At 44.0% G+C, this 21486-nt stretch overlaps 2 protein-coding genes across 2 annotated transcripts in view; one reads left to right on the plus strand and one right to left on the minus strand.

The window, feature by feature from the left end:
• The window catches only part of pjvk (pejvakin), a gene marked incomplete at both ends in the record, with an annotated part of 4427 nt that extends 2140 nt beyond the window's left edge, over positions 1 to 2287 (minus strand). Inside the window, 3 exons of the mRNA XM_079734249.1 lie at positions 16 to 157; positions 1143 to 1338; positions 2077 to 2287. Of these exons, the coding sequence (XP_079590375.1) occupies positions 16 to 157; positions 1143 to 1338; positions 2077 to 2287 (549 nt within the window). The remainder of the gene's footprint in view (positions 1 to 15; positions 158 to 1142; positions 1339 to 2076) is intronic.
• A 4460-nt stretch (positions 2288 to 6747) lies between these two features.
• Positions 6748 to 21486, plus strand: part of LOC307074592 (uncharacterized protein) — a 38945-nt gene continuing 24206 nt past the window's right edge. Inside the window, exons 1-15 of the mRNA XM_079734804.1 lie at positions 6748 to 7054; positions 16008 to 16220; positions 16628 to 16852; positions 16980 to 16996; positions 17129 to 17161; positions 17750 to 17782; positions 18036 to 18089; positions 18279 to 18371; positions 18780 to 18854; positions 19060 to 19104; positions 19268 to 19321; positions 19756 to 19809; positions 20179 to 20232; positions 20819 to 20872; positions 21343 to 21396. Coding sequence (XP_079590930.1) covers positions 6967 to 7054; positions 16008 to 16220; positions 16628 to 16852; positions 16980 to 16996; positions 17129 to 17161; positions 17750 to 17782; positions 18036 to 18089; positions 18279 to 18371; positions 18780 to 18854; positions 19060 to 19104; positions 19268 to 19321; positions 19756 to 19809; positions 20179 to 20232; positions 20819 to 20872; positions 21343 to 21396 — 1146 coding nt within the window. The 5' untranslated portion in view covers positions 6748 to 6966. The remainder of the gene's footprint in view (positions 7055 to 16007; positions 16221 to 16627; positions 16853 to 16979; positions 16997 to 17128; positions 17162 to 17749; positions 17783 to 18035; positions 18090 to 18278; positions 18372 to 18779; positions 18855 to 19059; positions 19105 to 19267; positions 19322 to 19755; positions 19810 to 20178; positions 20233 to 20818; positions 20873 to 21342; positions 21397 to 21486) is intronic.

Consider the following 21486-nt stretch of genomic DNA (forward strand, 5'->3'; position numbering starts at 1 on the left):
TGTGTGTGTGTGTACCCTCATGGTGGTCCCTCGCATCCCAGCGTGGACGGTCAGGGAGCACTGGCGTGTGGTGCGGATGCTCTCCATGACGACACAAAGCACGCTGCGCCCACTGTCCTTGGACTGGCGGACCAGACAGTGGTCCAGGTCCACCTTCCTGGAACCAACAGGAAGTCAGCTCACCTGCTAAGGCTGCTTAGCAACTCAACGTAGCCACCACTCATGGGATCCACCCCACCCCTCCTACTAATTGTATGGTGTACTTCTTGAACTGACAGCCATATATTGTTGTTTCCTCTTCTTCTGACAAATGCACTCATTGTAAGTCACTTTGGCTAAAAGCGTCTGCTAAATGCCCTATATGTATTCCCAGAAATCATGAAATCATCAATATTTGGTTAAAACTATTAAAAGGGCACTTGACATATTGTAAAATCACTTAGCCTTGAATTTTTTTTACGACAAATCGTTTACTGAGTCAATCAGTGACTCAGTAGAGGACTGTGAGGTAACGAGCAGCTGTTTAAAGTCGTCCACCATGTGAGGATATTCACGATTATCTTTCATGACGATAACAATAATGGAAATTCACCAGAAGTTTTAGTTTTACAATGTCCAATGAATGTTTGTATTTTCTTATCCCAATTGGCCACTACATATTCATGAAAAAGGTTGGACCAATGCACTCAGTAGTCCAACTTTTACAGGATGTTTTCTGGATTTTTCCTGGAAAGAGAGGTACAAAGCAGTGCTCTCTTATGTTGGAAAAAAGAGTGTTACGGTTCACAAATGACCATAGAAAACACAAACACAATCCTTGTGTTTGTGATCCCATCACAAGTCCCATGTTTTAGTGTGTCAACACAATCAATGTCCAAACTACGGTCTGGCCAAATAACAGAATAACGGCCCTATTTAGGGCTAAATCAAGTCGGATTTGGACCAATCCGGAATTAAAACCCCATCCAAAATAATTTCTAAGGTAAAAATTAAAAAGTACAGCATTTAACATGATGTGTAAGCACCATCAAAGACGGAACTTAACTAGTCAAATAAGATAAATACGGTGCGATAATATGCAGCAGACCTGCTATAATTGAATAGACAAGGTCTCGCAGGCCTCAGTTGGGATGTTTAGCTACCTGGAGTTGAGCTCCCGCAGTAGTGTGGGCACCTCCACCTCGTGTTTGGTCACGATCCCGAAGGACGCCTTGACCGCCACCGAGTCGGAGCCGCGGATGTTGAAGCCCACGTCGTTGATCAGGTGGTTCCCCAGCTTGCCGGTCAGAGCCACGTCCGACTTGTCCTCGTAGTTGAGCAGCTGGTAAGACGAGACACCTGCGGAGGGAGGTGGATGATTTAGAGGGCAGGATTTCCCTAGGTGGGTTGCCTCGGGGGACGGGCACATTTGTATCTTGGGAAAGTTGTTATGTTTTAAACTGCAGTGTAAGAGTAACGTGGTGCAGGTTTGAATGCATAAATCAATAGGCTAAACGAAAACATAAATTGTCCTAAATTAATATATATACAAATAAATAAATACATATAACATAAGCAACATCCTGTTGAATAAAATAAAGGCTATCACTCCAGTCAAATAAAGATGATATGATCTGCCATTCTGTCAAAATGAAGTCAAAACTACCGACCAAACCAAACATAATATCAAAAAATAACTACATAGATAAGGGTCCCAAAACGGAGACTTCCGGTATTTGCAGGAGTCAAGTCAAGTCAAGTTTATTTGTCTAGCACATTTTATATGGTATACACAGACTCGATGCACTTTAAGGAGAAACATAGAAAAACACGACCAACCTTAGGGTGGTTAAATAAACATTAAGAGACAATACAATTGAAAGAATGTATGCATTCAAGTTAAAATGATAATAGTAGTACAATTAAAATGAAAGTCAACAAAATGAAAGTCAAAGAAAAAGTCAACACACCAATTTGGAAAGGCCTTACATGTAACTAAAAGCTGAGGCAAACAAATAGGTTGTTTAGTCTGCTTTTAAATGAGTTCACTGATTCAGAAGATCTTAATTCAGACAGTAGGGAATCCCTGCTCGCTACCTGCCGTGACCTCCTTCTCCCCGACCAGGATGTCCTTCAGGGAGAACGCTGTGGAGGCGAACTTGGTCTTCTTCCAGAAGTGTCTTTTCTTCCGCTTGGCGACGAGGCTGAGCGGCTGGTAGCGGTCCGCCTCACTCAGGCTGGGCACCGGGATCAGCCTCCCGGTGTCCCCCACCTGCTTCACAAAGTTCTTGGTGGCCGCGGCGAACATGTTCAGCGCGGACGGAGAGCTGTCACCGTGTGGCGTGGGCCATCATGCGAGAGCGGCAGTCTCGAGACGAGCCGTGCGGCGACCGGTGGCTTCCTACCTCACCTCTAGTTTGGCTTTTAGGACTTAAACATGTTCAATTATGCAGGTACTCTGTAAGGTAATCCAGGAAAACTTGGCACGAGTCAACCTGATATGTCCCGGGCCTTGCAATCACGTGACACGCAGAGTTTGGACCCAGCATCTTGACTGATGTCCCAAACCATTTGGTATAAGGCAATGTAAACATAATTTATACTTATTATTATAACCTAAATATAATATGATATAGGCCTACAATTAATTAGCTATGCAAATGAAAAGCTTATGACGCTGTGTGTGTGTGTGTGTGTGTGTGTGTGTGTGTGTGTGTGTGTGTGTGTGTGTGTGGGTTTCCAATTTCTCATGGGCTGTTTGAGGTCTATTATTGAATCTTACGAAGACACTGATCGAAAGAGACTTACAGTGCATGATTAAGGAACTGGTAGGGGTTAGTTAGGGGGTATCTTGCGCAATAGGTTTCCTACAGGTTAAACGGTGGACAACGGGGATCGAACACAGCACCTTTTGGTGGGGAGTGAAACAGCCTTACCCTAACCCCCCATAATCAAGAGGTAATACACGGTTCCTCTACACATTTTCAGCGGAACGACTCTTTTTAAAGAGCACCCTTGTGGTTTTAGTCCATACTGTGCTTTTGCATTTGGATCTCTGCGTTTATTTTAGTTTTAGTTAATGTCCGGCTCGGCATAGCAGCAGCAGCAGCAAAAGAGAAAGTACAAATAAAAGGGACTGGCCGACCAGTATAGCGGCCCCCTCGCTCTGTAATGACTGGCTGTGTGTCGCCCCGCTGGAATCAAACCACATCTTACATTTCCATGGATTCCAGGCCCGGTCCGTTATGCTTTAGTCCTTGGAAATTGCTGTGTAGTTATTTGCAGCATGGTTGAAAATGTAGGCCTACAGTGTATAAATATAAAATGGTATTTTCATTTGTAATTGTACCACGCATTATTGTATACAGGCATTCATTCATTATAAATCTCATACATCTTATTATAAATCATATATCACTGTTTAATACATTGCTGAGAATTAAGGCAAAACTTTTTGGTACTGTAACGTTGAGTCTTTACATTACATATTAAATTATATAACATTCCATGCAGTTACATTTTTTAAATACGTCCACATCCATTTTCTTGGTCTCTGAGGCCTTCACGTGCTGGCGGCCATGTTATTTTCGAATTCAGATAGACACCGACTGCGTTGAGGGCTCCAGTTGTCACTTTGGGGGACTGTGGTTTATATTTTGATCATTCAATTTCAAAGCCTTTTATTTTTTTACCGCATGAGTTTTGACCCCAGGCATCCATCTAAATTACTTCTTCGATAAGTATATATATATATATATACTTGAATATATAATAATAATTAAAAGGAACGAAAGTAAAAAAAAAGTACTTAGTTGTGTAGCATCTTATCCTAGCTATCTTTGTTGTATACGGGGAATGGGTTAACCTAGTGATTGTTAGTGCTTGACAAATGTATTTATTGTAGGTCGTTTTTGATAAAAGGTCTGCTAAATGCGCTAAATGTACCTAAATGTAGATGTAAAATCTAGGGACCCTGACATTGGCCCCTGCATATCCATTCATTACTTTTCTATCACCAGTGGCTCCCTGTCAGTATCTGGGGATGGAGCCAATCTTGTTGCTGTTCAAACCACGATTATCCACGGATATCCGAGAGAGATTGTTATTCAATGCAAGCACACCAAAAACAAGGTTTTATCAGGTCATCGGGGGTCCCTGAGATAATTCTGGCCACTGGCCCCAAAAGAGGGTTTCATTCAAGCACATGTCTGTATGTTTATGTGTTTCTGTAGGCAGTTGTAGCCCTCCACTGCTACAGGAACTCTGGGGTCTCCTGGGACCGACTGTACGTTCTCTGACGGATCAACGAGAAACCCTTCTGTTGTCCTATTTGGCACAGAGGAACACGCACGCAAGCACGCATGCACGCACACACGCACACACACACACACACACACACACACACACAAAAGCACCCCCACACACACACACACACACACACACTCACACATGAACATGACAAGCAAACACACACACACGCGGAAGCACACACACATACGCACACACACGAGCAAGCACACACACACACACACGCTCGCAAGCACAAACACTTGCAAGCACACAAACATATGCACACAAGCACACACACACACACGCCCAGGCACACAGACACACACACACACACACACACACACTTGAGCAAGCACACACACACACACGTACACACACACATACGCAAGCAAACGTAAGCACACATGTATTTACGTACACGCATACATGAATATACTGACACACACACAAGGAAAACAAACTCCATACATGTATGTCTAAACTTGGATCTTCATTTAATACGACTTGGACCCTAAGTAAAGTCTCTTTGCATTGTCGTGTTAGAAGGTAAAGTTGCCTTCGTCATGGAAATGTTTTAAGGCACTGTTGGTTCTGCAAAACCATTCATCATCTGAGCTGCTTGTTACACGCAGGCTGTAAACCAATCAGAAACCACAGCTGGACAAATGTCGGCCAGTAAAAGAAAATGGGGACGAAGAGTATGGAGGTAGGCTGAGAAGGATTCTATCCAATGCATCCGTTCTACCTTAACATAATTTCCCTGCTCCCCAGAGCAAGACGAACTGATGCGACTCCAAGAAGAAGCATGGAAACTACACCCGAACAATATTGGGAACCTGTGAAGTCCATGATATTTAATACACTGAAGTTGCCACTGCAGTTGCTTTCCCAATTCCTGAAGTTAACCGTGGGTTCCTGAGTTTACTGCAAGACCAGGATGATGTAGACCGAAGTCCCGCCCTCTCTTCGCAACACGCATCCACCCCTGGAAGCATCTTGCTGCAGCCATTCCGTCCTGAGACAACAATGCCAGGGGCGAGGCTATGTGGAGGTGGTGAGAAATTGTAGGGGGCGTGGTCATGTTTATAGGTCAGATAGGGGGGAGTGGCTATGTCTGCTTGGCTCTGTATGTAGGAGCTATATAGATGGATGTGGCTATGTCTGTAGGGAGATATAGGAGGGGGCGTGGCTATGCCTATAGGGGGCGTGGCTCTGTGTGTAGGAAGGATATGAGGGAGTGTTCTGATGTGTGCGTGGAGAGATAGGAGGGGGCGTGGCTATGTCTGTAGGGGGCGTGGCTCTCGGGACCCTATTAGAAGACAGGTGAGTTAGTGGCAGGTGCTGTCGATTAGCGATCACCTTAGCATCTTCTTTGACCTGCAGGCCGAAGGAGGAATAAATTTGGCTGGACAAGATGACTGGTAACAGTCACTTTCTATTCTACAAAGTGTTGTGTTTGGCGATATTCCAACCCAGTTAGCGACCGCAGGTTTGATTCCCCCCTGTACTCCTGTGCTAAATGTCCTCCCTCTCTTCTTCCCAACGCTTTCATCCAGTCTTGTGACGCTCTCCTACTCATCAAGTCTGTAATATATAATGATAGGAAAGAAAGAAGATATATGGTTCTGCTTTTGACAAAATCTGAAAGAATTTTCGATGAGGTAACTCTTGACATTGCGGGGGTGACAAATGGCAGATAGGTGTTTGTTTTGGATAGATTTATCTATTTCTAGAAGCCTGTCGTTAATCTTTTTTTGTTTGAAATGTTAAACATTTGATACAATTATTTTTCTTTCAGGTCAATTAAACCGATCCCATCTCTTATCTTTATGTTTTGTGGTGTGATAAGGCACTTTATTGCATGCAATGGTTACATTTAGTGAGGTTGAATGAGAGCTGTACTAAATTCTACTGCTGGCACACACTTTTAATTATTTTACGACGTTGAGAGACATAATCATTTTAAGGCCATAAATGCCATGTAACGGTTTTGAAGATGAAACTTTAGGCACATTTGCTAATGTTCTCTCCTCGGCCTGTAATTAGAAACGTCTCTCTAGGCAGCAGTGGGCCCAAAAAGGAGGAGGAGGAGGAGGAGAAGGAAGGTCTAAAAACAACTAACATGAGGAGAGAGGAGGCAGTGAAAAAAATGAGAAATAGAGTAAGGAAAAGAGTGAGAGTTGAGGGTGTGTGGACGAGAGAGGGAGAGGAGACAGAGAGAGAGAAAGAGAGAGAGAGGTGGTAAAGGAAAGGCCAGCGCAAGAGAGAGAGAGAGAGAGAAAAGTGGGAGAGTTTGGGGTGAAAGATCAAGGGGAGAGAGAGAGTAGGGAGAGCAAGAGTGAGTTGGTAAAGCATAGGCCAGTGCGAGACAGAGAGAGAGAGAGAGAGAGAGAGAGAGAGAGAGAGAGAGAGAGAGAGAGAGAGAGAGAGAGAGAGAAAAGTGGGAGAGTGAAGGGCGACTTGAGCGAGAGAGAGGGAGAGAGAGAGAGGTGAGAGTGAAGGAAGCTGAAGGGGAAGAGACCACAGAGAGTCCGGAGTGAGGGAGGGAGAGAGAGAGGACCTGCTGCACTGTGTCTGGTAATCACTCGCCCAGACGTCCGTTCCTCTGTGGGAAACTGTTTTAGATCCGGATGCTCTGACTCGGTCCATCATCTCTCTCTCCTCTCTACATTCTGCTGTGAGCCCCCCGAGTCGGACATGGGGCCCCCTCCATGCGCTAGGATTACCTGTTATCTGGTGGCGCTCACCTTGGCCCAGGTGGTCACCGGCCAAGACACCAAGACAGGTAGGAGAGTGGTCATTTGTACTTTATTTGAGCCACACACACTGGTCTGTCTCAGTGAGGATAAGCACTTCTTTCCAAGACTTGATTGCAGCCTCACACATTTACAACAACATAAAACAATATGGACAATACAGGCATACACATACACATAGTATAATGACATTTACAATGTACTGGGTTTAAAACAGGTGAGAACTAAGCAGCGAAACAACTCTTCATCAATGTTTGATTTGACCAATGATTTAAACATGTTCAGAGGCACGAGCCCCTTCAGAAGATGATGATAATTGGCTGGTTGGTCGGAGCCCACTGTTGTTCCTGTTGTGTTCATCCATCGTTTCCTTCCTGCCATGCCTACCCATGTTATTTTCTGGCAGTTCATAAGTTACACTCCGCTGGTCAGCTACCCAACAATTGGAGGGGTTTTGGTCATGTGGTTTGGAAACACTCTGCGGTCCAGGGACGCTTTGATTCAAAAGACTCGGGGAGGGGGTGGGAGGGTCTCTTATCTTGTCTATAAAGGTGGGGGGCCTGAGTCCTTTTATATTGTCAAAATTAATATTACAATAGAAGGATTATTTTTTTACTAGTTTAAGGTCAATATAGCACCTTTAGAATAGAGAATATAGTACCTTAGAATAGTACCAAATAGAAACATTCAGAAGTGAATGAATGTCACTAAAACTCTGCAGTTCCCTCGTAGGAGGGGAATTGACCCAAAAGCCACGGCCCACAACGTTCTCCCACCTCCCCCATCGCCATCGCCAACGCTGTGCCAGTGTGTTGTATATGCGTGGGTATGCACTCGCAGACAGCTGGTGTATTTCAGCACCCGTTTCTGAAGGCCAGAGCTGTAATGATGCGGGTGCACAGAGGGGAGCAGAGGCTAAAAACAGCCCCGTAATTTTGGTCAGCTTGCAGGCCAGCGGCAGAACGGGCACGCCCTAGCCAGATTCCCCTGGATAACATATATAGAGGTATAATTAGTATATATGGATGTGTTGAGGGGCAGAGTAGTGGTGTGCCAACTCCCAGCGAAAAGGCACTGGGTTCGATCCCCAACATCTGCAATCTACATGTAGCCCCCCCCCCCCCCCCCCCTTGGAATCAGTCCCGGTACCATTGCCAGGGAGTCGTACACCTTAACCACTACTGAAAGGCCACTAGTATGCGTGAAGATACTAGGTTCGATATCTTGACCACCTGTAGGCATCCTTGGGCAAGATACCTCCGTAACTATAACGGCTTGTAATTAACTAATGAACCCACTGTATGTCAATTTGGACTTACAGTGGAGCACTGCTAAAGTGACAAACTATTGTATCCATCTATACTCACATTCATTCACATACATTGGCTATACCTGATTTCCCTCTGCTGAGCAGTGTGGCAGAACATGTAGTCAAAAGCCTTTATCCTTGTCTTAAACCTGTTTTGTATCCACTTAATCAAACAACAATCGCTGAAGAAGCTCAGGCGGTTGAGTCGGGTTGCTGGTTCCATCCTCATCTCATCCTGGCCCATGTGTCATTGATCAGGACAGTGACTCTATGGATAATTAGTTTGTATTTCTCTATGTCCATTATCTGTGTTGGTACAGAAGGTCTTGGAAGAGTGGGTTATCAATAGAGGCCTGTGGAGAAGAGAAGTGAGGGTTCCTCTCTTGTTAATCGTTTTGAGCTGGTCTGTGTGGATGAAATAAGCAGCCAGTCTAAGCAGCCTTACCTGGCTGAGTCTTATTGGATCTTGGTGCTTGGTGAGGCTGCACACCTGTTGCACATTGAGTTATCAGTTTGCACAGGTTCAACCAGCCATCACCACACACACTCAGCGAGGTCTCCTGCAACATCAGCATCACACATAATTATCTGCAGCTGTACAATAAACCAGATTTCAACACCACCACCACCCTGTTACACACCACCTAGGTGGCATGTAACATTGTCTTGTTACACTGGCGCCGAATGTGCGGCCTCTCCAGACAAGGGCACAGAATGGTGATCTTGGAAAACCAACTTATTGTAAACGTTTGTAGACCATGATACATGACCTGGTGCTCCATGTTGCAATGCAGGAGATCTCCCTTAGTGTGTATGATTATGGCTGGTTTAACCTGTGCTGGTGCACGTGTGCAGCCTTACCCAGCCCCAGAGTTCCATCAGTCAGACTCGGGCCAGGTGAGGCTGCTTAGACCAACCATCATCCACACACACGTTTGTAGTTTCCGTCCTGCACTTGATATACAACGGCGGGGTCTTTCAAGTATTCTTCATTTTGGGGCAGGCCTGCCGGTTCCCCTGTAAACAGTGCTTCAATTCACATTCTGTAAGTGGTGTTGCATGAACGCTTAATCAGCAGAGAGAGAGAGAGAGAGAGAGAGAGAGAGAGATGAGAGAGAGAGAGAGAGAGAGCAGGGATTAAAATGAACGACCTGACGTCATCCCAGGGACGTAATTTATTGTCATCGGGAGGATCAATATTCTACCTCGAGACGAGAATTTTGTGGGTACTGCCTTCATTTCTCTGTTTAAGTTTTCAACACTTTCTGCGAACCCGAACAGGGTTCGCACAAGGTTATTTCTTTATGAATGAAGACACCCGCATGCAAAAAATGAGTTCACGTCTGAGTGTAGGCTACAAACGCGATTATTAAGTGCAAAAACGCAAACATAGTCTTTATTTTGCTGACCACCACAAAAGCCTTGTAAGGACAGTTCCTCTGCGACTCTTTCGTAGATCGCACCATCTTTCAACGTCTTTGTTTAATGCGACTGCATCTCCTCCTCTTGCATAATCAGCAGCTCACGGATTTCACTTTCTCTCCAGTTAGAGCTGCTCATGATGATATCGCTGGGTCGTCTCTGTGGAGACAGTGCAACACCTCTACCCAAGCGCCCGCCCTCCCCCCGGAACCGCGGAGCCATCGCATTTACATCAGAATGAAACCCAATAAACTGCCAATGTGTGTAGGGTCCGGGAGGGTAAATTGGGGTGCTAGCTCAAGCAGGCAATTTACCTCGGGCAGTGTAAACGCGCTGACCCTGCCACGAAAAAGGCTCCTGCTGCGAGCGTGGTTTCTCCTGCATTAAACGGGTGAAGTCGGACTGGAGGTCTCGCCAGGCCAATGACTCTGAACAGCCTCATGCAAATCTCAATGCATGACCCTCCTCTTGACGAACACAACTCACTAAATGCAGTCACTAAATGTTGGAGTACTGGCAGAAGTTCACGTTCTGTGACTGAGGGTGTTAGTTGTCATCTTGAAGCTAAACAAATATAGTCTGGAAGTAAATATATTATTTTATCAACATAATGTATTGTGTTTTTATTATATTATCAGTAAGTAGCCTAACTACTCAAAATGTTAAAAAAGAATCTTGGGAAAATTCGGGACGATTCGGGACGGTTCAAAATGTTTTTCGGGATGTTTCCGGGACGGTGGTGAAAAAAGTTAGTTTTAACCCCTGAGAGAGAGAGAGAGAGAGAGAGAGAGAGAGAGAGAGAGAGAGAGAGAGACTCTGTGATCACTTCTATGTATCAGTCTTTCTTTTTGACATTAGCTTGTAAACGATCCCAAAACATTCCTAAACCTGGAAGCAATAAAATTACCCTAATACAACATAAATAAAGAATTAGACAGTGAGATTGGTATATTTGTGTAGTCTTGCAATGTATCCCATTATTGTCTATAGTAATGATTGTAATGTGTGATACTTAGTCTTAGACAGTATCACACAGCCCCCCCTGGAACATGGAGCCCAGCATCCGCTAGGAGCCTAGTGTACCATAGTGTAGCATAAAGCATACAACCACAAGTGCACCATAGCATGTCAACAGGAGTAGCATATAGCATACACCTAGAAGTGTGCCATAGCCACAGCCTAGAACCAGGAGTAGGCCTATAGCATAGAACAAATTGTTAGCTTCCTAGCATAAATGCCTTACTGTATGTTCACACCAAAATAGAGGGGGGGGGCGAGACTCCATACAAAGTCAATGCAAAGACGCGTTTGGAGGCGAGTTTGTTGCCAGAAAAACCTGCAGCGCGAATTGATGAATAGCGCGGCATGAACACCCTCTTAGTCATATTTAAGGTTCTTCTTGTATTTAGGCTAAAAAAAGAGTATGATAGATGACTTAGGCAGATAGGGATTATGGAAACACTCTGATTGGAATAGGAAATAGACAATGTGGCACAGTGAATCAGCAGCATTAGGAGAGTAGAGTTAGGTTAGATATCATAGTTTTACCAAAAAAGGACTCAGGCATTTATGCTATGAGGGTAACAAAATGGTAGACTAGGTTGGAAAGTACCACGAGCGCACCGGGACAATACGGGACTATACGATAATAGTATAGTAAAGTATAGCATAGCATCCACCAGGAGTGTACCGTACTATAGTATAGGATAGTATAGATATACACCCTGTACCAAACAATAATAGTATGGCATACAATAGATATACACCCAGGAGTTTACCATACTATATTCTAGCATAGTATAGATATACACCCAGGAGTGTACCATACCATAATAGTATAACATAGTGTAGATATACACCAAGGTGTGTACCATACCATAATAGTATAGCATAGTGTAGTATAGATATACACCCAGGAGTGTAGCTTACCATAATAGTATTGCATAGTATAGATATACACCCAGAAGTGTACCATACTGTAATAGTATAGCATGGCATAGTATTGATATACACCCGGCCACCCAGCTTTGTGTTTATGTGTCAGTGCGTGCGTGCAAGAGAGAAAGAGAAAGATATATATAAAAAATAAATACATAGAGTGTGCGTGCATGAAAGAGAGAGAGTGTGCTCGCGTGCATGTCCGCGTGCGTCTACGTGTGCCTGTGTTTGTGTGGCGGCTGGGTGTGGCTGTCCTGTGCTCACTGCCATGAAGGCCGAGGAAGCCACAGGCACTAGAAGACTCCCCAGCTATAATCCAGTCCTTGTGGTTCCCCTGAAATAACTCACAGGGCTGTGATCCAGGCCCCGGGGAGAGGCCCTCGCCACATGATGAGTACCTAGAGAAACGACACACATTTAACCCCCGTCTGAATGCCTCACAGCAGGTGGGCACATGTCGGTCGCTCTCCCTCTCTGCTTTTCCTTTTTTTGTCTTTATTGTTGCGTCTGTCTTTCTCCGACGGTTGGCCTTTCTGTCTGTCTTTCTTTCTTGCCCCCTTGGTGTCTGTCCACCCTCCAGTCTCTCTGTCTGTCTTCATGTCTGTCTGTCTGTCTCTTTTCCTCTGTTCTTGTTTTGTCTGTCTGTCTGTCTCTCTCCCTCTCTTCTTGGTCTGTCTGTCTGTCTATCTGTCTGTCTGTCTCTCTCTCCCTCTATTCTTGGTCTGTTGCTCTGTCTGTCTGTCAATCTGTCTGTCTGTCTGTCTCGCATTCTGTCTCTCTTCTTGTTCTGTTTGTCTGTCTGTCTGTCTGTCTGTCTGTCTGTCTGTCTGTCTGTCCCTCTCTTCTTGGTCTGTCTGTCTGTCTGTCTGTCTGTCTCTCTCCCTCCCTCTATTCTTGGTCTGTCTCTCTCTCCCTCTCTTCTTTGTCTGTCTGTCTCTCTTTCTGTCTCTCTCTCTCCATCTCTCCTTGTTCTGTCTGTCTCTCTCTCCCTCTATTCTTGGTCTGTCACTCTGTCTGTCTGTCAATCTGTCTGTCTGTCTGTCTGTCTCGCATTCTGTCTCTCTTCTTGTTCTGTTTGTCTGTCTGTCTGTCTGTCTCCCTGTCTGTCTGTCCCTCTCTTCTTGGTCTGTCTGTCTGTCTGTCTGTCTGTCTCTCTCCCTCCCTCTATTCTTGGTCTGTCTCTCTCTCCCTCTCTTCTTTGTCTGTCTGTCTCTCTTTCTGTCTCTCTCTCTCCATCTCTCCTTGTTCTGTCTGTCTGTCTGTCTGTCTGTCTGTCTGTCTGTCTGTCTGTATGTCTGTCTGTCCTTCTCTTCCTGTTCTGTATGTCTGTTTCTCTGTCTGTCCCTCTCTCTCCCTCTCTTCTTGGTCTCTCTGTCTGGCCATCTCTCTTTTTGTCTCTCTCTCTCTCTCTTCTTGTTCTGTCTGTCTGTCTGTCTGTCTGTCTGTCTGTCTGTCTCTCTGTCTGTCTGTCTGTCTGTCTGTCTGTCTGTCTGTCTGTCTGTCTGTCTGTCTGTCTGTCTGGCCATTTCTCATCTCTCTCTCTTCTTTTCATTCTGTCTGACTTCATTGTTTTGATTAAATTGAAGAGAAATATTTATGTAGTCACCGTAACCTTTAACCTACTTAAACCTTTACCCTACAGCCCCCCTCAGGTTTTAATTGGGCCATTACGATGGATTTGATCTCAGACGGGGGGGGGGGGGTTCCTATAGACACATGCTACATAAAGTAAATTATAGAAAATCATCTATAATAACATGACAGTAAGCAGTATAAAGACAGCTGAGGTGTATATTTGAGTTCTTAGGCTAAGACGCCTGCCCTTGTGAATTAGTCTGGCGTGTAAAGTATAGTTTAGGTTCAGGTGCTGTGAAATAAACGTAGCAGGGTGTTAAATGCATGCCTGAGCAACCCGCACATATTTCAGTAATAAGGTAAAAAGGTATAGTTAAGATGTACAGAGATTGTTTAATCTCACAGCTATGCTTCAGTACGTCTTTAGAACTTTATTTTATGTTTATCGCCCACACTAAATGGCTGATTATTGTTCCACATCGACGCAACAAAGGGGGTTTACGGACCCATTACGTCCTTGAGGACCCTCATTGCGTCCACTGCAAGGGCCTGCGTGCGCCCAAAAAAGTTAACCTTGCGTTGAGGTGACACAACAGCAATGGCTTTCATTGGTCCACTCACTAAAACCCGACGCAGAACCGAAACAGGTGCACGCCCATGTCAGCCCTTCACTCACTGACACACTGACTCACTGACTCATTCATGCACTCACTCACTAACTCTCATAAAATTCAAATTTTATGAGAACCAAAATGACACGAATGACTGTATAGTTAAACTTGCATATCATATGTTATCTGCTCTATGTAAGGCTTTTGCCTTTGCATTTTCTTGCTCTCCACATACGCTCAACTACACATCAATGAACTCGCATGATCTGACTGTGATTATCTCTGGTACATATTTGTATCTTGGGGCACAATGGGGCACTTTAGGCTCCCCCCAGGGTGCTGCATAAGCTAACTGTCTGTCTGTCGTTATTCAGGTAGAAGTGATTTGTGGCTGAACAGACCAGAGTGTAGGATATTAAAGAGTATATTTTTTTGTCGGGCAGGAGAAATGGATGAATTTACTCCAGAAGTTGAAATGCTTTATGGTGGGGTGAACCCAAAATCGTTTTTGTGTGTTTAAATGTGTTCATCTATGCCATCTGGTTTGGGAACATTTCCATTAGATACTAGATTAGGGTAAAAAATGTATTTGTAACACTTAAGGGTACAATAAGACAATAACACAAAAAGGCTTCATTAATTAACTGTTAGGGGAGCGATAGCTGCTGGACCAAAGAGCAGAACACAGAGACAGCACAGGAGTTGAAGTGAAGGTGAACAGGTTTATTTGGTGTAACCAGGAGTGAGGCAGGAGGCAGGTAGGAGAGTGGGGCGCATCAGGCTGGAGGGAGTGAAGCAGGCAGGCTGGAGGTGTAGATCTGCAAAGAGGACAAAGCTGAGGCACGAGATTTCAACAGAACTACTGGAAATTGTATATACTGGAGCCAGGTACAAATAACTACCACGATGTATCAAAGTACAATCTGGCGACGACTGCTGGGAAACCAGGTGTATTTGAAGGGGAGTTGATGAGCTGATGCAGGCCAGGTGTGAGCAGTTGAGAGTGGCAGGCAAAGCACAGATACAGACAGGGGGTGTGGCCAACACAGGGGGAGAACACACAGCACCACAATTGTGGGCATGACAATTAACCATTAATTACCATTAGTTGATAAAGGAATAACCATCATTGTAGCATAGGGGTAAACTTTATTTAACAGGGTTAATTAATGTTTTCATATAAGTGTTGAATGAATTTGTGTGTTTGAATTTTTCACAAACTTTCCTGCAAGAGGGGCAGCTCCCCAATGGCAGGTGGCAGGTATTCTCTTTTGGACACTGCTCTAGATGTTTTATCTATGTATGGCATGTTGCCAGGGCCCTGTGAATAGCATGTTGTGGTGTAGACACCAGATATCCCACAACTATGACCATCAATAATGGATGATCGCTCAGACAAATTCATCTCTTTCGTGGATATCAGTTGCTGAAGATGCAACTGGGGGAGATGTGAATTAATGTGTGTGTGTGTGTGTGTGTTTGTGTGTGTGTGTGTGTGTGTGTGTGTGTGTGTGTGTGTTTGTGTGTGTTCGGATACTGTTTTGTACAGTATCCGACAACTACAAAAATTTCCTATTGATTCTAACCTGTCAATCAACATATTGTTGTATGTCAATGTGTTAGAATGTTACCAAGATCTGTTTTAGCTTTATATTATCATTAGCTACTGCTGCGGTTTATTGCAACTGTGATTGATTTAATGATTCCTTAAAATTTGGCTATTTGCATAAAATGTGCAATAATTTCATTTTAAAGAATCAAACCCCTAAGAGTAAAGTGGCATCTCAAAAATGTCTGTTTCATTCTCTTTGGTGACATTTTTGGCCATAAGCGGTATTTTTTCCCAGATATACAAAGGGTGTCAAAAGCCCAGTTCCTAACTTTCACAATACTGCAATGGAAGGGCTTCTTCAGCGTGCTATAGGCTCAATCACCTTTCTTTCATTCAACGATAGATAGTGACTTAACAGACATTAACAGACAATACGCATGCAAATCTTGATTTTCAGTATTGTTTGAAAGTGTAGGGTACTTTATACATAACCATTCGGTTTAGGATTTAAAGAAGTTTGGATCTAAACAATATCTGACTTTAACCCTGGTTTCTTTTCATTCTTTATCTCAAAGATACGTGTATGGAAAATGGCAAGTTGTATGCCAACAATGAAAGGTGGAACCCGGAGCCTTGCCGGACGTGTGTGTGTGAGACGGGGAGCGTGTTTTGTGAGGACGTACTCTGTGAGGACACAAGCCAATGCAGGTCCGTCGAGATCCCGGTGGGGCAGTGCTGCCCTGTGTGTTCAGACGCAGCAACAACCCCAAGTGCAGAGGACAATACAGGTGAGCATGATTCCTCTCATTTGTTGAATGCCTTTTCTTTTATTCTGCAGTGAAATTAAGAGTACATTGTATAATGCACATTTCTTATTATGATATGAATCATGATTATGATAGAAAAATATTTATCCGTCCATGCCACAATAATTGTGCGGAAGAATCAATAGACTTCTATCATACTGATTATTTTGTACTATTTTAAGAGCTAATATAATGTTTTGCTTCTTAAAAAAAGAGATTGTTGTGAGTTTCTTTTACTTTTATGGGGTAAGTAATAAACATAGAGGAAAGAAACAATAACTTTGTTAATAAGCCAAAATAAAATAAATTGACACCCCTTTAAAAAACAAAAAAATCACAAAACAAAATGGCGGATTAAAGCTGTTGACGTCTCTCTCCCCCGGCAACAGTCGACGGGGGGAGCCTGGCTGCCAACTGCACGGTGGACGGCGCGGTCCACAGCCACCACGACATCTGGAAGCCCGAGCCTTGCCGGGTGTGCGTGTGCGAGAGCGGCGTGGCTCTGTGCGAAGACTTGCAATGCGAGCCGGTGGGCCACTGCCCCAAGGTGGTCACCCCCGACGGAGAGTGCTGTCCGGTGTGCGAAGGCTTCGCCAGCGCGCGTCACACCGTCGGTAATGGGGGCCGCCGTTATTGTTGACAATGACAACGAATAGACGAGAGTAATATTGGAATGTATTTCATAATATACATTTTGGGTCGTGATACAACAATAATCTTTCTTGTTTTTCTTAATTTTAGAAATGATGACCGTCAAGGTAAGATAAAATAAAAATGATTCAAGGCGATGAGAATTTCCTTTATTGTTATTTGTTTCTGAGTGAAGCTTAAAAATGTGTTACACAATTTCTTACATATATTTGATACGTAACTATTGAATTTGATTTCAGGGACAGAAGGGCGAGCCAGGAGACATCCCCTACGTAAGTAAAGTTACTCTTGAAAACATTCAGCAAACTTTTTAGCACAATCTATAAAAGACTGTCCTAAAGAGAGTTATTTCCCTTTCCATTTAGTTATTAAAGGTCCACTGTTTTAGCGCCAGGTGTGACATTGTGTAGAAAGAACATTCCATCTCAAAATCTCCCCCTTAGTGACATCACATGTGGGCGTGTCCACCCACATATGTGTGACGTGATAATTCAAGCTTCCCGCCTACCCAGTGGACCGTACCAACTGGTTGGCTGATCTAACCCATCATACATCTGGGTATGAGACCTCATACATTACGTGTGACTTCACTATAGAGTGGATTTCAATGGCTTATAGACATCACAGTTGGTGGTAGAATAGAGGGCCTTTAATGATTAGACCATATCAGAGTTGTCATTTAGTAGATGCCTTTTTCCAAATATATCTTTTGGTTGGCAGAGGAACACCACTAAACATCAGACTGCCTACCATGGCTGATTTTCCCCAATGATGTGGGGATATAAATGTGGTGTGCTTGGTGTTTGTTAATGACTAAGTGGGTTTGGTTTGCCTTGTCTCATCTCTGTTAATATCTACAGGTGGTGGGGATGCCTGGGCGTCCTGGACCCATGGTAGGCCTCAAAAACTCTCTGCAACAAAAAGCGAATTGCTAGCTTGATCCATTCTTTGCTAACAGATCAGATGAATGTGTGGAACATACCATAGTGTAGCCTCATAGCATGAAACCGTAGCATTTTTTAAGATGGTAACCAACCACATTTCCACTGCTGGAAATTAACTATTTATAAGTTTATGATTATGACCCAGGAATAAGTTGGTTAGCACATACATTTGATTTGATCTCTTTTTTGTTTTGTGATTCAGGGCCCACAAGGAGCACAAGGGGTCAAAGGTCGCAGTGGCTTCAAGGGCAGACGGGTATGTTTGATTTCACACGAAAACCTTTATATTCTTATGATATATCCATGGGCAAAAATTGCTTAAACGAACCAAGATTTTCACATGCCCTTTAATTATTTGAATGATGACCATAAACCCGGTTAAGATCAGTTTATTGGTGTGCGTGTAAATGTCTTAGGTTTTGTTCTTTGTTTCATTGTGTGACAGGGCGCAGAGGGACCTCAAGGTTTCGATGGAGAGCCAGGCGTCCCGGGGAACCCTGGACAAGCAGGAGCCCCTGGCCAGCCTACTCACCCCGGCGTAAGTCCTACACGTATGGGTTCAACAGTCCTTGGCACCTCCTCCTACGCAGCTCGAACCGGCAAACCCAGGATCAGAAGTCATTATTATTATTAGAACCACTAGAGCCACACATTTTAATTAGAAAAGGGCCACTAGAACTGATCCAGATGGCGATGTGATGTGGTGGTGGAGGTTTTTGCTTAGGGAGAAATGTGTGATTTTTCTGATCTGTACATTTCTCATAATTTCAATCTCATTATTTTCTGGTTTAAGAAAAAAAGATAATGCTGTGCTTCAGTATTATAGCAAGCATCAAGAGGTAATCGGCCGGGCAAATGAAAAGCAAGAAAACGATGACGATTTGCGTGAAATATTACTTACAAACTATTTTCTTCCCCTTATTGTATCTGAAATCTTTCTCTTAAGGGCCAGTTGGTTTCCCAGATGGCTGCAGGTTTCAATGAGAAGTCCAGTCTGGCTGGCATGGTAACCGCAACAAGGGTAGGTGATTGACGTTAACATAATTCTTTTGATCTGTAATGTTTATTATTTATTATATAATAATATCGATTTATAGTCTTTGTCACAATCATGTATTGTCATATATATATATATATATTTTGTATGTTTCCTTACAGAATTAATTACATTACTAGTGGTTTCTAGCAAAGTTCACCACCACATTATTTTTAAATCTTGTATACAGGGTGAACCAGGATCAAGGGGACCTCCCGGGACGCCTGGACCACAGGTGGGTTCTGAGGTCTTTCTAAGGTCAAAAAAATGCATATATATTTAGCTTCTTTATTTCATTTTTACAATTTTAGGAAGGCCTTGGCATAAATAAATGCCGAATGAATTATATTATATTCTTGAGCATATTGAACATTGTCTTTTGGTGTATTGATTTCCAGGGCCCCAGCGGAGCGCAGGGTATTCCAGGAGAGGCTGGAGAACCAGGCTCCATGGTAAACCTACATCTGAATGTAGTACTAACCACATTTTAAATCACACAATATTGAATCCAACTCTACACCCCTTGACCTCCTCTTGCTTGGTATTCTTTTAATAAAAAAAGAATGAATTCACAGTTAGCTGCTAATATCCATTTAGCATCATCCAAACTACCGAGCTAAAACGCTCAAATCGTTTAAGCAGTTAAAATCCAGACAAACTTGCTTAACATGCTCACATCCATCAAACAGCTCCATCCAAGACAACAAACAAACTAAATGCTTGTTTGGTCCTCATATTCATCTAAACAAGCTCCATTGAACCAAACAACCCAAAGGAACAAGCAAACACAAGTGTATAAACCTAGCTAAGATCCAGGACGGGCAACTGATGACTGAATGAAGGGACTTCCCGGGACTTGCTGACAGTGAGCCGTCTCCCCCTGCAGGGTCTCAGTGGACATAGAGGACCCGATGGACCCCAAGGAAAACCTGGAGCAGATGTAAGTCTAATTGGCACCCACCCCTACACACAAACGCACATATACACATCTAAGGTTCATTACTGTGACGGTTACTTAAACAATACGTTTTTTTGGACTCACTCAAACAGAAAAATGCTTGTTTGGGCATTCACCGTGCCTGTAAACTAGAGTCAGACTGCTTACAAGAGTGTTTAGCCACCTTGAAACTGGAGTCTGACTCCTCGCAAATGTAAAACCTGCTTGAAACCGTGCACTTGCAGTGTCAAACTACTTCCAAGTCAATTGTAAAGCATACTCTGCCAATGAAGCTGATAGCGATTATGATTAGATTGAAATAATTCCCCTTCCTCTAAAGATGAACATTCCTTATATTTTCCTTCCCTACAGGGAGAGTCTGGTCCGGCTGGGATGACGGGATTAGCGGGAAACCCTGGATCTACGGTAACATGAACTATGTTACTAATGTTAGCTGAGACATTTCCACCCATGTCCCTGATGTGGGAATAAATCAGTTGGCCGCAATGGGTCCCAGCAGTGTTTCACAACCTGTGGGTCGGGGACCACACCAGGCCCCATGAATCAGGGAAATTTGAGGGTAAAAATGTGGTGTCGGATTAACTCAGGAAGTAGAGCAGAAGTCTTGTGACCAAAAGGTTGCTAGTTCGATCCCCATCTCCTCCTAGCTGAGTGTTGTTGCGTCCCTGAGCAAGACGCTTAAACCTAACTGCTCCTGACGAGCTGGCTGTCATCTTGCATGGTTGACTCTGCCGTCGGTGTGTTAATGTGTGTATTAACCGATGTAAGTTGCTTTGGATAGAAGCGTCTGCTAAATGCCCTAATTGTAAATACACCTTGTATTGAACCAGGTTTCCCATCGGGTGTCCTGTGCTACTGTGTCATACTTCTGTCCTGTGTGTGTTCACAGCCTTTTTGAATAAAGGCCCTGAAAGCTCAGACACATTTACACAAGATGAGCCTCAAGGTGTTTTGGCGGGAAGAAGTGACAAATGTATGTGTGTCTCATTAGGGCGCAAGAGGATTCCCCGGACTCCCTGGGCACCCTGGGTTGAAAGGCCACAAGGTATGTGTGTGTGTGTGTGTGTGTGTGTGTGTGTTAGGGTGCATGTAGGTGTGTATGTGTTTGTGGGGGGGGGGGGGGGGGGAAGGAGTTTGTGTGTGTCTTTGTGTGCGTGCGTGTGTGGGGGACATGGAGCATGTGTGTTTGTGTGTGTGTCTGTATGTGTTTGTGTGTGTGTCTGTATGTGTTTGTGTGTGTGTTGTGTGTGTGTGTGTGTGTGTGTGTGTGTGTGTGTGTGTGTGTGTGTGTGTGTGTGTTTTTGTTTGTGTGGGGGAAAATGGAGTGTGTCTGTGTGTGTGTGTGTGTGTGTGTATGCTTGTGTGTGTACGCATGTTTGTGTGTACATATGTGAACTGCCTTTAAGTGTGTGTGTGTGTGTGTGTGTGTGTGTGTGTGTGTGTGTGTGTGTGTGTGTGCGTGTGAGAGTGTTTGTATTGCTGTGCACATGACCTGTACACGTCACCTCTCCACAGGGTGGCGCCGGTCTTGTGGGCCCGAGAGGAGAACTTGGATCCTTGGGGTCAAAGGTCAGAACAAGTCTCCCTACCAATAATGGATCGATAGAGAGAGAGAGTTAGAAAGATGGATGGATGGAGATATAGTTATTAGATACTATT

This window comes from Pollachius pollachius (assembly GCF_949987615.1).
Source record: "Pollachius pollachius genome assembly, chromosome: 4".
Classification (NCBI taxonomy): Eukaryota; Metazoa; Chordata; class Actinopteri; order Gadiformes; family Gadidae; genus Pollachius; species Pollachius pollachius.